Source organism: Triturus cristatus, chromosome 7, assembly GCF_964204655.1.
Source record: "Triturus cristatus chromosome 7, aTriCri1.1, whole genome shotgun sequence".
Classification (NCBI taxonomy): domain Eukaryota; kingdom Metazoa; phylum Chordata; class Amphibia; order Caudata; family Salamandridae; genus Triturus; species Triturus cristatus.
Genome location: NC_140590.1, coordinates 1,413,162,385 through 1,413,179,709, shown reverse-complemented (window position 1 = coordinate 1,413,179,709; position 17,325 = coordinate 1,413,162,385). Strand labels below are relative to the sequence as shown.

At 39.7% G+C, this 17,325-nt stretch overlaps 1 protein-coding gene across 4 annotated transcripts in view; it reads right to left on the bottom strand.

Moving 5' to 3' along the window:
* NFATC2 (nuclear factor of activated T cells 2) overlaps positions 1–17,325 on the bottom strand; it is a 312,180-nt gene that overhangs the window by 139,848 nt on the left and 155,007 nt on the right. For all 4 annotated transcript variants that reach the window (XM_085619141.1, XM_085619139.1, XM_085619140.1 and 1 more), the window contains exons 4-5: positions 12,924–13,126; positions 6,778–6,950 (exon numbers count right to left, since the gene is read on the bottom strand). In XM_085619141.1, coding sequence (XP_085475267.1) covers positions 6,778–6,950; positions 12,924–13,126 — 376 coding nt within the window. The remainder of the gene's footprint in view (positions 1–6,777; positions 6,951–12,923; positions 13,127–17,325) is intronic.

The window sequence follows — 17,325 nt, the reverse complement described above, 5'->3', positions numbered from 1 at the left end:
CAGGTAAACACGGTGGGGTGGGGCAGGCGGGGGGGAGTCGACAGACAATAGAATGGGAGTAATTTATTTAATTTTTCCTAATTCCATCGTCTGTCGACTTCTCCTCCTCCCTGCCCAGCCCACACTCCACCCCACTGTGTTTACCTGCACCAGCTGCGACCACTGCAAAAGGAATGTGAATACCCCCATAATTTGATATTGATTGTTTGTCTACTTAGGGCACTCACCGAGAAACACCCACATAACTACCTCTACCTTTTAACTTGAAAATATGTTAATGTGGCATAACTATCTGATTTTCACATTCTTGAGTGTTCTTTACAAATGTAAAGTTCCTCGAAATCTGACTCTTTGAATCATGCTGTGGATGTTATGTCTGCTTTAGTGTGCAACAATGTTTACAGTTGTCTATACCTGTCTTTACTATTTAAGCTGTATTGTTTATGGCCACTCCCAACTTCCTAAGTCAAATGAGCACCAGTTTGTGCTACACCACTTTATTCCATTATTTATCTCTTTCTGTTTATTTTTCGTCTGCCTTTTCTCTTTTCTCTCATTCTCAATTTCTGAAACACAGAAAGGGACCTAGTGCTAGACTTAGAGCGTCCTTATATTAATAAATATGAAATAGTTTATATCAATGTAGAATATATGCAGTTTCTTTTTTCTGTTTATTGCATATATGTTTGCTAGTTGGATTGCTTGCTTGTGATATCATATTGTCTTTATTAATAAAGACGAACCATGACACGTCATGGCCTGCTTTCACCAGTGAGAGTTTCTGCAAAGGTCTGTATACAATTAGCAGAGTAGTGCTGAGCTTTGTTTGTTAGCAACAGTGGTCTTCTGGGAGCTACATGTGGTGGAGAGACAGACCAGTGAACCGATGTCTAACCTATTGGTGATCCTCTCAGAGGGCGCAATTTTTTCTGATGAATCTTCCAGAAGCTGAATCTGAGACAACAATCTTTACATTACAGGAAAAGAAAATACATCATCAAAAGCAGAAACCAGAACTTTAAAAAAAAACTATTCGATAAAACCAGACAGGCGGAAATCTATGATACAGTGTGGCTGCGAAGCAATAGTTTGCTGCGTGGTTTAGTAGTAGCTGAGTCATGGTGTCGGGAAATGCAGTTCCCAGAATTGATTTATTAAATCTTTTATGCAATCAACCAGCACAATGGGCGCAAAATGTAAATAGTTGCAGTGAGCTGAGTGCCGTTAAATGAATCAGTCAGATCAGGCAGGCATCTCTATTATTTAGTCATACACAGTGAAGGCAAATTTGAAAAAAAAAACTTGCCTCCTGGGACTAAAATAGAGCAGCTGCAAAACACATCCCTGAAACATCTAATAAAAGGACCTACTGCCTATTTTAATTCTTTTTGGGGGGATTTTACATATTATAACAATGGGCATTTCCAATTAGCACATCAATTGTCCAATCATTGCATTGTGCCTTTGCCCATCACAATACATTAACAACTACTCCGGATCAAGGGTTGATTCCCCCCAAATGATCTTTTGTGGGCAATAGACCCATCCAGACTCCTGATGAAGTCAACGAGGGTAAATGCCTACCGGGTTTGACCAATGGGGCAGGAGTTTGGCATTACCAGAGTATGTCCAATTTGTAAGCAAAGGAGAATCGTTTCTGCCAGCGATTACTTGATCTTACACCATTGACCTCTCTGAGGAATTGGGCATATCATATGTAGTGGTTCAAATTAAGATTAATCCAATGTTGCTCTGGGTCTCTATTTGGGCTAATAAACATGCAGATTTTTACCGGGCCATTTTTAGGTTTTTTGCATGTGATAAGGGTGACATGAGTCCCTGGCTCATGTGTATCAAGTCCTTTGCTAAAGGATTGACAGACATGATTTGTTTATTTTAAAGGAGGGTGCAGAGGTCATCTGTAGTTAGATGCAGTGAGTAACTGCAACCATCTGCTGGGGATATCTGCAGTGGGCCTAGAACCTTCATTCCCCTTACAAGGGGCACCTTTCAGGGGGCACAATGAATGTGTGCCACCTCTATGTGGTGCACAAATAATGAGCCTCCTGGTACCCACTTTTCGTATATGTTTGCGTCTGTAATATGGCATGGGTGTAAAGGATTCCCATATATTCAGGGGGTCACTTTATCATGCAAATGGGGGGCTCGGCCCCTCGGGATCGTGCTGGCACACATGTAGAGCTGCTTCGATCCGTATTACAGAAGAGGCCAATTATCTGCAGGCCCTTCTAAAATGCTAAAGTGCCCTCAGGGCCTGTGAACTGGCATACATGCTCGTTGCATCCACAGAGATCTTAGTGTAATACAGTAGTATAGCCAGAGCATTGGCTAGGTCGACTGTTGTACTTTTTCTCACTCAAAGGTCTGCGTTCAACTTACTGGGCAAAATTGATGAGATTTCTGTGAAAGCCTTAGAGCATGTTGTCTGTCTTAAATAATAAGAACTCTTAACGAGAACATTTTTAGAACAAGTTGTTAAATGTTATGGTTTTCACATTAAGCCGGCCTTGAATTTTCTGCTTACGATCCTAAATTAATTTGTCTGCTTTTATGTAGGATGCTTCTTAAAATCGGCTTAACGTAAACAAAATTTGAAATGTAATTTTGTACTGTATTTTTATAATGTTGTCTTTTAATATTTAGGATTAAGATGCTTTTATGATTGGTTTTTAATAATCAAATAAAGCTTATGATGATGATGACTTGCTGTCTTGCTGCATGTGTGAATGGGCATAACGTGATTTCTGACTTATTTACTGTACAAACTACATTTTCTTCTTTTTGGACATGTTTTCAAAAACAATCTCCTCCAGTATTAACTAGAGAAACTTGTTAGGTTAAAAGCCAAGAAGGTTCCTTCTACCAGTTGGAAGAACGACATACGTCACATGCATATTGCATGTGATTCATACAGAATCAGGGGGCATAGTCACCTTAATCTGCCTTCTTGATTTGAGAAAATAATAGTATGTTTTTTCATATTCTGTACCGATGTTTTAATAGCATGTGTGTTGGAAATGTACCCTGTCTGCATTGTCATGCAGATTTTGTCCTCTGTTACTGACCTTGTTTTTGAAGACTTTAGGACTCTGCACACTTTACTCCTACTAACTAGTGGTAAGGTGCTGATGCTGTCTTTTTATACATAATAACATTAACATATTCCTACTTGGCACAGGTAATTTACTTATGAGACCCTAGTATAAGGTACTACATGTACCCAGGGTCTGTAAATTAAATGCTACTAGTGGTCTGCAGCAATCGTTGTGCTGAACACTAAAGTAGCAGTGTAAAACTTTCTTCCAGCACTGCCCCAGCAGCCTTGGTTTAAAGCTGTAGACTGCCATTTCAACCTGGCAAAATAGACATCTGGCCAGACCTAAACCTTCATTTCTAATACTGAGATGTTACCCCTAAAGTATGCCTTAAATGCCCAGAGGGGAGGGTTCTTAGTATTTAAAATGCAGGACATGTTAATTTAATGTTTAAATGTCCTGGGAGTGAAAAACAGCTAAAGTCATTTTTCACTGTAGCAAGGTCTCCTTTAGGAAACGCTGGGTTGCAAATTATTCAAAGACTCATTTTAATAGTAATCTAAGATCCAATTTAATGGCTAAGCCTCCCCAGGCACAAACTTTGGACTTTGTCCGCTCGAATCTTTCCCACCTCCATCAATGACTGCACCAGCACCCTGCTCTTCAGCAACCTGCAGTCATTAAGCCCAGCTCTAGATAGCTTGCAGCATGCCCGCCTGATGACCCGGCAACAAACATTTTTTTCCACAGACGTTCTTAGGTCAGAAGATAAACTTTGCAACTTGGAGAACCTGGCCCCTGTATCCGACTTCGCTTTTTCATGGTCACCCTTAACTTTTAACTTTGACCCAGTTAGCACGACCAGATAACCGCAGTTGGTGCTTTGTCCTTTTTGGTACTATTTTTTAAAAGAAAATGTTTTTAAATCATATCTGCGGTTCTACTGATTGGATTTTTGTTATTTCAGTGCCATTTTATTCATTACATTTGTCTCTATTTTTCTAAATTGGTTAGGGACTTTTCTTGTGTTGCATTTTCACTTTATTACTGCTTGTATAATCGATAAATACTTTACTTATTGCCTCTGAGTTAAGCATGACTGCTCTTGTGCAAAGCTATCAAAGTGTTAAGCACAAGCTTATTTAATTAACAATGTGTTTCACCTTGACAACGATTGTGATTAATATTTGAGGTGGGTTGTCACCCACCCGACTAATACTCCTGTTTCTTACAATATGAATGACCTCTTTATGGTGTGTCCCCTTCTTAACTTAAAGATCCTTATTACAAATTGCCTGGTGCAGTATTCCTGGTGACACACCACTTAGGGCAACTTCAAGTGGCCCGCTGTTTCTGGAACTGGTAGTTCTAACTCTGGAAACACCAGACCCATTTTTATTGGGAGAGGATCATTACTCTGAGAAACCACAGATGACACCATGCAGGGGCTGCAAGCAAAGGAGCAGCCTGACACCTACCTGCATCTGCTGCCCTTCTGCAGGGGTCAGTGATGGGACTGGCCAGCCACCAAGTGAACAGCAGGGTGAGTGCACTTACCCACATGCCCACGAAATGTTGAGTAGGTAATATTGATGTCACAAAATATTGTGACCAGAATATCAAGACCGAAATATCAAAAAGCAAGTAGAGATTTTCTATACCTAACTCCACATATATGTACCTTGACAAAATGAATATATCTTCAAGGTGCACGGATGTGGAGTTAAGAATAGTACATCTATACTCCTCTTTATGCACTTACCTTTTGATATTTTAACCCTCGATAGTCTCCAACATGATATTCTGATACAACTATATACCAATGCTCAATATTTCATGGTATAAAAATAAAGCAGACAGGGAAATACTGGAGGAGTGTGTCCTGTTCCCCTTGTATTGTAGACATGGGGGTGGGGGCAAATAACGGGCTACTTCATGATGAGGTTCTTAGAATGGGGTAAGGTACAGTGAATTTTCATGTGCTTCAAGTGTTGTAGTGCCTGGATACTGGTTACTTTATTAACAAGACACCCAATCAAAAGAGTTATGTATACACAGACTGTTCTGTTCTCAGTATTTTTGTGGACTTCAGTGCTGTTTTCTATGTGGTTTCCAAATCATTCTAGATCAGTACTTATAAGTGTTTATTCACCTGTCTAACCGCCAAAATGGGCAAAAACTTGGTTGTTCCTGTGTAAGTATGTATAAAGCACATATTTAATTTAAAAGAGTAGTAATGCAGTATATGTAGTGTCTTCTCATTGGCAATGTGTCCAATCCACGTATGTCAGACTGTTGTAAGCACAGAAAGTCTGTGTATTGCATTTTCACTCACACTATATCTCATTACCCTCTCACACATCTCATTACTTCTCATACTCACTCTGTCAGAACTCTGCCCGTTTTACAGACCTATTAATGTATTAAAAAATAAAGAGTGCTATAGGCAAACGTTTTAATAACAAATTGCAGGACACAGTTGGGGGGGTCATTAACCCACTCTTTTACTGAATATTATGGCCTTGTTAAAACTTTGAATTGTACCATATTCATTTGTAGCCATGCATTCTAAGGCACCTGAAACATAGTTGCCAAGTGTCCCCATGGCAAATTTCTCTTTTTATGCAATCCTGACCTTATAACAGACATCATATTGTATTCTGGGGCTTGAAATGTTGCTGTTAGCATTGCAACCATGGGTTTTAAAAGCCTATCAGTAAAGTGCAGTTGGGTAGAAAGCCAAGATTAGCTGAAAGTATCACAGATATCAAGGGGACACCTTGTAACTATGACTTGTGTTGGGATGTGGAAATCTTCTGGCATGTTACAGCTCTATCCTTTGGGCATGGTCACTGGTCTCTTTTCACAGGTACCTGTCATCACACCTTGCATTGGATGCTTAAAGCCTGACATGTTTGATACGTGACCTGCTATCACTCCTGACTTGTTAGAAGAGGAGTCTGTTTTTTTAAAGGTTTTTTACCTGTTCTGTGTCTGTGGGTAAATGAGATAGTATATATTAGGAAAGTTGAACAGGCTATTACACCAATAAGAGAAAGAATAAAAAACTGCCAAAATATCAGAAATTATTTTAATATTCCCATAAAATTATTAGAGGAGGCCGAAAACATGCTTCTAAACCCTACACCTTTAATCCAAGCACACAGAACTGGAGGAAACAAAAAGAAGAAAACATAATATTTTAGTAACATCCCTAAACAACAAAACTCAAGGAGAATAATATTAGAACAGTCTTTCTTGCTGCCACCTTGTATAACAGAGTTACATTGTGTTGGCCCCTTCAGAAAGATATACAAATATCCCATTCTCTCTCACTTTCCTTTCTTTGAATGCCATTTTAGCTTGTGGTTGTGCAGGTTTTTATTAGTGTTTATCTGCTTAGGTCTAAATCTAAAACATGATAGCCTATGTATACAGTACACAGTCTTATGCACAGACCGAATATGTTTGCAAGGTCCACCTGAATCACAAATATTGGCACAGCTCGTCCGCTAAAACTGCACAATTTTAATTGAAAACAACCAAACATATTTTGTTCCATATGAGTGGAAAGTGTTTTAACAAAGAAATTAACTTAACAATTAAAGAGTTTTTCAGAATTTTTTTCCTTTCATGATAAAACAGAGAAAGTCAACTCATTGAGACAACCTTACCATAAATACTGAACATGCTGTAGAAAATAGGCAAAAGTTATACTTACAACATTCAATTGCACTAGATGCCACCTGCAGGGACACTATTCTACCGCTAGGTTCCGGAATGTGGATACGAAAGACCAGCCGTACTCTTGTATTCTTTCGACCAATATCCGTTTCTCCTTTTCTCAGTTCAATGTCGGCATTCCGCAGTTTTAGAATTCCAGCACAATCAATGCTAAACAAAATAAGACATTTTAAAAATGTCAAATATTAGCAATCTGTTTTCTGTGTATTTAATAGTGAAAATAAACATCAAAATGGAACATGACAGACTCAAAGCAGATGTAATATTCAGAAACAACATGAAAACATCAAGGTTTTACCTATGAAGAGCAAACAAACATTATCAAACCTAGCATGCAGCATTGGCTGCTTGCCTTTTGGCCTTGCTGATTCTTGTTTCCTTTACTCATTGCTTTTGTTAAATGTTATTGATGAGGGTGCTGCAATGCCCCACCAATATATTTAAAACATTTTCTAAAATATTTTTTTAGTCTCATAAAGCAATTATTGCAATAGTTGCCTCTTGCATACAGAATAAAAAATGTAGAATTAGAAACATAAAGTGTACAGGGAAAAGAGACTTGAAGGGATTATAAAGCAAAGGTATATTAATCAACTGTAGATCTATTTCAGCCTTATTTAGTCAGCTGGTTTATTAATTATATTAATTTCCGTCCTAAAAATCTAGTTAACATTTCCAGATATCAATTAGAATTCCCCTTCTCACGTTCTTTAAAATATTCTTTTTAATGAGGCTGACTTTGCAAATTCATAATCCAAACTAGTTACCCAAACTAAAAAAAGTCTATTATCTAGAAATCATTTATCAGCACTAAGCCTTTTATAATACACAGTTTGGTTAGCTTAGTAGTACATTTTAGACTTTCTGTCGCATAAAGGCCGGCTAAGAATGGGTTAAAATTAAATGAGCTGTAGCCAGCCTTATCCAAATTTCAGTTCCTTTACACAACAAAATTACATTCCAGTACTTCCAAAACGTATGTTTGGGTCCTAATTCACTGCTGCACTAAACTAGAAAACACTCATAACCCTTCCTGTAATATTTTAAATGACTTTAAATGTACAAGATATCACAGTGAGCTGAGGGATGAAAATGGATGGGCAAGTAAAAGCTTTCACTTATTTATAGAAAGCCCATGCAAAGAGGGGCTAGTTTGATAACGCTTATCATTTAGAGAGTGAATTAGACACATGTTGACAGTACGTAACGTGTGAATGTGTATCTGATATATACGTTTTCATGTTGTTTTGTCTAAATCTGGAAAATCCCAAAAGGTTGTGACTAAAGAAAATCACCAGAAGTAGCAGCTGCAAAAGGACAACCTCATTTTACAATTCTATTGAGTGCTTACGTGTTTGCTGCGTTTTCTGAAGTCAGAGAAGATCATTTACGCTACCAAGAGACAATGTGAACTGTTTCATATACTGTAAGGAAATGGTTCTTTTTGCATGATCACCCTCAAAGTTTTGGACAGATGCTGCTGGTTTTTCAACTCAGAGAGTGCACTTAGGGCTGCTATTGAGACGTCAGTGGTGGTGTTCTAACCCATCACAAAATTTATGATGAATTGGCTACCCCCATTTGGCATAAGCTGACTTACTTAAAAGTCCCTAGTATATGGCACCAAGGGTACCCAGAGCATGTAAGTGAGAGTGTCCACCAAAGGCTACAGCGCTGATTGTGTCACTCTGCAAGTGACAAAGTACAAAATGTCCACCAGCCTGCTATTGCTGCCTGGACGAACAGTTTAAAACATATAGCTCGATTTTGATAATTAAACCAATGGCAAAGCCCCCACTTCCATTATTAATATATGAGATTTTCCTCTAAGGAAGGCCTATCACGATATAAGACAGGGAGCTATATATTATTAAGAGGGACAAATACTTTAATATGTCCTAGCAGCAAAGACCTCAAATTGTCATTTTTTGCTGGGGTAATGTTAATAACCCCATTGACTAGTACAGACGTACCAGCTGACCTCTCAGTCCAGCTAATTTCTGAATGGGACTATTTACATAAGTACCTCGAGGTATCAAATTAATCATATCATTAAACCCGACTTGATGCCCAAGTCGACTTTAATGTCACTTTTGAAGAAAGGCAACTTTAAGAAAGTTGACACTCTGTTGCCCAGTTTCTACGGAAGCCTTCACAAGTTGCTGATCACCAGACAGCCTTCTGGACTCCTGGGGAGTAGTGTGAAGGGCTTTCAAGCTTAGGGACAATAGAAACCTGCTATAGAGGCGGGTTTTACCTCTCCCTCAGAGGAAGCCACCCGAGGTGTTAGCCCAAAAGGTGAGCTTCAAGGGAGAAGCCGTCTTTGGTGGGCAAATGGCAATCACACTCATTTAGGGCTGCTCCTTTGTTCAGGAAGACAGACTGGAGGTGGGAACAGAGCGAGAAAGACACCAGTGGCCAGACCAGATTTTCCATGGGTGTGTAACACGCAGGTAGCCACACCTCTAAGGTGGGCTACCAAGCTCCCAGAATGTAAGGAAGTGTTCAGAGAACTTGAGAGTGGGCAGGATAGTGCACCCTGGATTTCTAGATGCCATACATAGCCCTAAGGCATTATAGGATTGGATGGATCCTGGTAGCCCATTGACTAGTGACTCCATCATCCCCCAGGGCACCTTTTGGGCATAAATGGTAGCCCTGGTGCCCTGAACCTCTGATCACAACAGAACTGGGAAAAGAACTGCAGAAGGACTGTCCTGCTGACCCCTGGATCTGGCAAGAGAGGCTGCACCGACTGCTGGAGTGCACCTGCCACACCTTGGGCTAGCAAATAAAGCACTGTGCCTGCTGCTCCTGGTTCATAGTTATGTCTCAGCACCTTTCTTTGAACTTTGTAGGCATTATTTGGTTGATTTTTCAACGTAATCTATTTGGTCATTATGATCAAATTCTAAATGTTGTAATAAATATTGCACATTAAAAATAAAGTTAAGATACAAGATCTATGCTATATTGTACTACTAAACAGACAGCCACAAGTGCAGTTACCTTGCAGACAGCAGGGTCATGGTTTAAATGGGGCAGCAGGTGCAGTGGCACTGGGGCCAAAAGCTCTAGGGACCCCACTAAACCCAGACTATTGGTACATTTTACTACTAAACAAGACAGTCAAAAGTGCAGTTATCTAGCAGACAACAGGGTCATGATTTCAATGGTGCAGCAGGCGCAGTGGCACCAGGCCCAAAAGTTGTCAGAATGCCTCCAAACACCTAATATTGCTATATTTTACTACTATAAAGGCAGTCACAATAGCAGTTACCTTGCAGTTAAAAAGGGCTTGATTTAAATGGCGCAGCAGTTGCAGTGGCATCGGGGCCAAAAGTTGTCATAATTCCACTAAACACCAAATATTGCTATATTTTACTACTAAACAGGCAGTCACAAGTACAGATACCTTGCAGACAACAGGATCATGATTTGAATGGTGCAGCAGGTGCTGTGGTACTTGGCCAAAAATGTGTCCGAATGCCTCTAAACACCTAATATTGCTATATTTTACTACTATAAAAAGGGCTTGATTTAAATGGAGCAACAGGTGCAGTGGCATCGGGGCCAAAAGTTGTCATAATTCCAGGAAAGACCTAGTATTGCTATATTTTACAACTAAACAGGCAGTCATAAGTGCAGTTATCTAGCAGGCAATAGGGTCATGATTTGAATGGTGCAGCAGGTGCAGTAGCTCCAGGACCAAAAGCTCTAGGCACCTCACTAAACACCTAATATTACTATATTTTAGTACTACACAGGCAGTCACAAATGCACTTACCTTGAACACAGCAGGGCATGATTTGCAGTGGCACCAGGCCCAAAAGTTGTCAGAACACCTCAAAACACCTAATATTGCTATAATTTACTACTATACAGACAGTCACAATTGCAGTAATCTTGCAATTAAAAGGGACTTAATTTGAATGGTGTAGCAGGTGCAGTGGCACCTGTGCCCAAAGCTCCAGGGTCCACACAAAAAAGCTGAATATTGCAAAATGTTACTACTAATCAGGCAGTCACAAGTGTAGTTATCTAGCAGGTACTAGGGCCATGATTTCAATGGTGCAGCAGGTGCAGTGGCACCAGGGCCAAAAGGTGTCATAACTCCTCTGAACACCAAACATTGCTATATTTTACTTCTATTCAAGCTGTCACAAATGCAGTTACCTTGCCGGCACTAGGGGCATGAGTTGAATGGTGCAGCAGGTGCAGTGGCACAGGGCCCAAAAGTTGTCAGAACTCCTCTAACCACATAACATTGCTATTACATTAATACATTCTATTATTTCTCTCTTTCATTTCATTTTTCAAACATTTGTTATTACTTACCCGTACTATACCACTAGTAACAGCACAATATATTGCTTTTGTGTACACAAACAAGTCCTAAAACTTTAACAGACTCTCTGTAACGTATATTGTACAACTACTGAGCAAGGTACAACTTACAACAAACATAAAAACAGCTTATTATTACTCAAACAAACGAAGCCTAATGTGTTTACAAATGCTTGTTTTACATCTGTTGTGGGTTGAAGCCTGCTAAACAGGCCTTATCTAATTATGCTTTACGACAAAGACCTATAATGGAGCAACTCATGCACTAGGCTGACTTGGTTGTCTGTTACAGTCTCAGGCTGACATTGGGAGTCCTACCTGTTAATCACCAGCCCTTTAAACTGTGAAAGAGAGTTTCCTGATGATATCCACAGAAAAATGTGGATCAACATTGCCAGGGACAGCTGTCTGTCTGCTAGGGGAGTTTTTGTCTGAAGTCAGAAACACAGATACACAGTTCTGACTTCGAGTTTCTCCCTCAACTCCTGGTTTCTTGGACTTAGAGTTTTGTCTAGTAGGGGTAAATCAGAGGTTGGACATGTTCCTGATGGATTCAGCAGAACGTCAACATGTCAGATGTGATCATCCTTCTGCTGGGATGATGTGTTCTTGTGCCCCTGATCCAAGTTCAGCTGCCTCTTCGTCACTTATGACAAAAATTGCATTTGACACATGAGGCAGTTTAAACCAGTCCTTCCTTTGCTGGATAGATGTAAGTGGGGTATTGTAGTGGTCTCTCTGATTAATTTGAGTTCTGGCTTCTAACATTCCCTACTAGGACATGTCCCACAGGCCAGTATGAACTGGTCAAAAAAAGTGCTAATTTACAAGTGCAGTCACAGTCAAAGCAATTCCATGATCAGAGGTTCACTGATCCATTCACCAACTTCTAGTACCAAACAGTATTGTCTACAAACCATCACTCTGCGCCTTGCATTATCTGTGGCATCACACATCTACTACCTTTGCAGCAGAATGCCTGCTACTTGTTACTGTAGTTATTGGTTTGTCAGAAAAGCTCTACTCCCCATACCTAAAACCTTTCCGGTTCCTTTGGACAGTCCTCACCCACCCTGATAGACAATCTTATCTCAATCTAAGTTGCCTCCTGCAAACAAGGAAAAAACCTTCATTTGTAGACTTCAGCAGCCATAATGTTTTAGTGGAACAGTCTTTTAGGACGATTGCTAACATGTAGTATACTATATACAGTATATGCATCCATTTACTGATTCGTTAATTTTCCCATACAGCCATTTGATTGGTCTTTCATTCAATCATTTGTTCAGTAATGTATTCCTTCGGTCATTCATTCATTCACTCAGATACTGATGGCTAAAATGTCCTAATCAGTATTGGGTATAAGCTGGTATGTAGCATTCACATGCTTTGGGAGTAGGCATATGCATAGTAGTAGCTGCGGTATGTAGAGACTCACTTTTCAGTTGTCATGTAACCTAATATAGACACATAGTGAAGTGGGTGGTACCTAGAGTATCTCCAAGACTTTCACATCAAGATGTTCCCCACAACGGCAGGGACTGTCCACTACTGAGGATGGGTAATGGGGCCAGTGTATGATAGTACTATTATCCCATCATGGATTGATGCATCTAATTTGGTACTGAATGGTGGTCGTGATGATAGATGTCTTGATGTAACTCTGAACCATGGTCAATAATGTTTGAGATCATCTCCATTAGCTAATGTTTTTTTCATTATCATAGAGTTAAATATATAAGATTCATATCAGAATTTTTATAATTTAATACTTACTTTGCTTTCATTTTATTTTTGGGCTCCAATGGGATTTCCAAAACTTTGGTATTGCCAACGATTTTCTCATAGCTGGTGGTGGTAACGGTTTTCCCAGTAATGCGATGGACCTGATAGAATGCATGAGGCTTTAGAATCCGCTCATCTGCTGTGCCAATGAAGATCTGAAGACCCAGAGGTTTGTTATCCATATATCCGTGGAGCTGAAACCACAAACACATCACCATGCTATTACTCATAGGATCCTTGTATTACCCATCTTACCTGAGGATTGATAGTCTTACAATGCTAAAACATGCAACAAAATAAACCCTAAATGTGGCTACGCTAAATGAAATTAAACATAATACAGATATGGGAAAGCAACTGATGCATGTGTGTCAATGTTTGTATTTCATTCAAAGCATAAATGAGAGAGGAACTTAAGGCCTCATTTAGAGTTTGGTGAGTGGTCCATAAATCATCAAGGTCAATGCAGGCTATAGCCTTCATGCCCCTGATGTAAGAATGCTTGCCATATATAGAGATCCCTGACAGGTGGGCAAGGATCTCTGTTCTTTTAATTGAGCTACCATTGGACTATGTTTAATTCAGCAACGTTTTTGTCTTCAGTTAACAAGCTCCCAAAGTGGCATTTTCACTGAAAAAAAAAAGAATGGCCACAACACGCTGGGAGTTTTCTCCCGTGCATAGGGGTAACATCTCACGTTCTTGAGCACCATGCTGGCAAGTAAAAATTTATGCAAGATGGATGTTCTGTCATACATTGACCCTTTAGCAGACAAACCACAGGTCAATGGTTTCTGCTAGTGGAACCAGCTGAAGTTCAACCATCAGAAACCTGACACTGCCTCTGACTCTAGAGAGAGAGGAGAAGATTCACATCTACCCCTCTCTCTCTAGAGTCAGAGGCAGTGCCAGGTTTAGCAGGATGGGAGCACACTGATTTTTGGTGTTGCTCCACTTCCACCCAGCTGTTAATGAGGTCCTTATTTCATCGTTGCAAAGTACTTACATTTATATTGTTACGCACCTCATAGAATCTAACATATGAAACAGCAAAAAAGCACTTGAACCCTGAAAGTAGCTTAAAGTATCCTAAAAAGAACAACACAGCACCTGTAATAACATGCAGATGATACTCAAATTGAAAGCCTCCTTTTCTTCGAGCATCCAAAGTCCTCAAACACTGCCTGTTCATCGTGTAGACCTGGATGATCAGCACCTAACTGCGGATCATCCCAACCACTACATATTTCCTGTTATATGCCAAGAACAACTACCAATGACTTGAAAATTGATGGCTCTGAACTTCATATTTAACAATATACCATGTCACTTGAATTCCCCCCCCTCCCACCGACAACAACCTCATCCTCAAGGAACACATTGTCAGAAAGCACAGAGACGGGCAGGTAAAAGTTCTCTCTTCCAAAGGAAGTGAAATCATTTCTTCCAGAAAGCAACTTCAAAACTGCTGTTTAAGCCCTTGTACTCTTGTAACTCAACGGTGGTACCACAGTTCTCCATGGCCTTCCAAACTCCACATTGGGGCCCCTTCATAGCATCTTATACGGTCCTTTTATTTTTCATTCATGATGCTTTCAGGGTTAAATGCATAGACAAACACATCAACCCCTGTCTGATAAAGCTCCTGTGTCACACCACACAAGCCTCCATCCTCTTTAAATTCTTCTTTGTTGTTTACAAAGTGATGTTGACTCAATGACAATATTTTAAAATCTGGCAATCTATGTGCTCAGACGGCTGAGCGTCATTGTCCTATAGATCAGACTTGCTGTCCACCCCCTCGAACTTTAGACAGGTTTTCAACATGGATGTATTTAGCAAAGTCTTTTAATACTGCCATTAAGGATCAGCAGTCTGTCATAAAGATCGAATGTATGTTAGTTTCTAAGAAATCTACAGTAAACAGCATAAGAAACCCCTTAATGTATATAGTTCACTAATTGTACTGACCTATGTTCTATTATGCATTACCTGTGTGCAGAGTACAAACTCTCCCACTAAGTAATCTGAGGTCATTCTATATAAATAGAGTATATTATTATTATATAATAATGTGTCCTTTGTATGCATCCCTTATACCTCGTCTAGAGATATTTGCTTACTATAAAATATTCAAATTAAAATAATTGTTGTCTGCTTAGTATATTTTGATGACTGTTACTTATGACTGTGCATATTATCATAAAATAAAATTAAGAAAAAAACACTGAAACTCAGCTGCATAAGGTATGTTCTGATGTTCTTTTGAAGTGTTATATTTTACCTTTCCAAGAAAAAGGGGAGAAAGAGGAGATCGAATCAGAGGGGCTCGTCCTCCTACCAAATGTGTCAAAATCAAAAGGAGCCCAACTGTTAGTATGGACTAACCCTCCACAAGAATAAAGAAAACATTAAGGTTTCTTATATAACCCTCACTCACAAGGGTTACCCCTTGGTGGCATTCTTCATAATCGGGTCCATCCTGTTCTGCTGAGGAATGGGGCATGCTGCGACCCCCGTGTTACGTGGGAGCATTTATAGGTGTATAGTAAATGATGTAAAAAATAGGAGAGGGAGTCTTTTGTGGAAAGTGAGATTAAAAATACCTGCCTAGTAGGTAGAGTATCTATACAAATGTTCCTCAAGGGATTTGTTTAAGTAATTATTCTAATATTTCATGAAGTCACAACAAGTGAACAAAGAAATATAACAGGGAGATATTCATAAAGAAGTTGTATTCATAAAGAGAAATTAATTCAACTCTGGCTCCTAGCAACACTGTCACTACTGATATTTCACAACTTTATAGTAGTGTAACACCCTTTTGTAAATAATGTTTGATTCACAATTCATGGGTGTTTTTCATACAAAACCTTTTTGATAGTTTTAACAAATAAATACAAAACACAGGTGTTAAAGAAACTGACAAGTGTATATATATACAAAACGGGTGTGAATAAGTCGACGTTTCGGTCTTTCATTGGTCACACAGATCCATAAGACCAACCACAGGACATAGCATTGCTTCGTATCCAGACATTCTATATATTATATTTCCTTCCTCTTCTTGCAAAGAGAATTACTATATAGTCAACTATCACTTTGTAGCTATAGCGTCTACCAATACTTCGTAAATAGTATAGAGAATCAATCTCCCATTCCACGGCTTGTCTCTCGTTCAAAATCCGTTTGTAGTAGGTAAAGTGCTATTTGTACATGCCTCTAGTCGATATGGTTAAAAAGAGGGGGAAGGTAGAAAGTATAGGTAATGATGTGCTTGCCTTTCTAGATGGTCAATATGTGTCAAGCCGTACCCCAAGTCTTTTCTTCAGGACCAAGGATCTAACACCCTGATACCACTCCTGTTGTACTATTTTAACTGCACACACTCTGCATGCTAAGGATATTAAAATATGTATACATCACCTGTTGCAAATCCTAGGTCATTGTACAGAGCAGTAGCCTTGGAATAAGTGTGACAATAGGCTTCCCTTTCAACCAGCGGACCTATGATGCAAGATTTCTGAATTATTTATATTTACAAGCAGTAACACCAAGTAGGTACTGTAAATATGCTTTTATATCCTTAGCATGCAGAGTGGGTGCAGCTAAAATAGTACAACAGAAGTGGTATCAGGGAGTTAGATACTTGGTCCTGAAGAAAAGCCTTGGGGTACGGCTTGAAACATGTTGACCTTCTAGAAAGGTAGGCACATTATTACCTATACTTTCTACCTCCCCCCTCTTTAACCAATACCACTAGAGGCACGAATAAATAGCACTCTACCTACAAGGCAGGAATTTTTAGTCTCACTTTCCACATAAGACCCCCCACTCCTATTTTATTAATCGTTTTTACCTCATTTAATATATACCTAGAAGTGTGCCCAAGTAATACGTCCAGCGGAGCGAAATGGACCCAATGATGAATCATGCCAAGAGGTAATTCTGGTGGGTGAGGGTTATAGAAGAAAACCTAGGGGCATACTCACAAGAACGTGTGATAACTACCGCAAAAGTAGCTTAACGCAACTCTCAACATCGCAGCCCAACGCGGGAAAATAACCCCGTGTCAACATGGAATTCAAAACAATGCGGTACCAAGCGATAGTTTGCCAAAACCGCGGACAATGACCGCGATACAACCACCTCGACGGAGAGAAAAACACAAACCACAACACCAAAAAACCTGCGATGGGCCAAACCGCGAAAAGAAAACAGTGACAACCAGCGCGAGGGCAGCAATACACACGCGTAATGCGGGAAAAAGCACAAAACAGCATACGGAAAATGCCACAGAAAAAAAGCATCAACAGCGGAGTACCACGGATGCACCCTGACCGACTGCAGAGGACAACATGTACACCACAACATCCAAGCACCATGGAAGAAC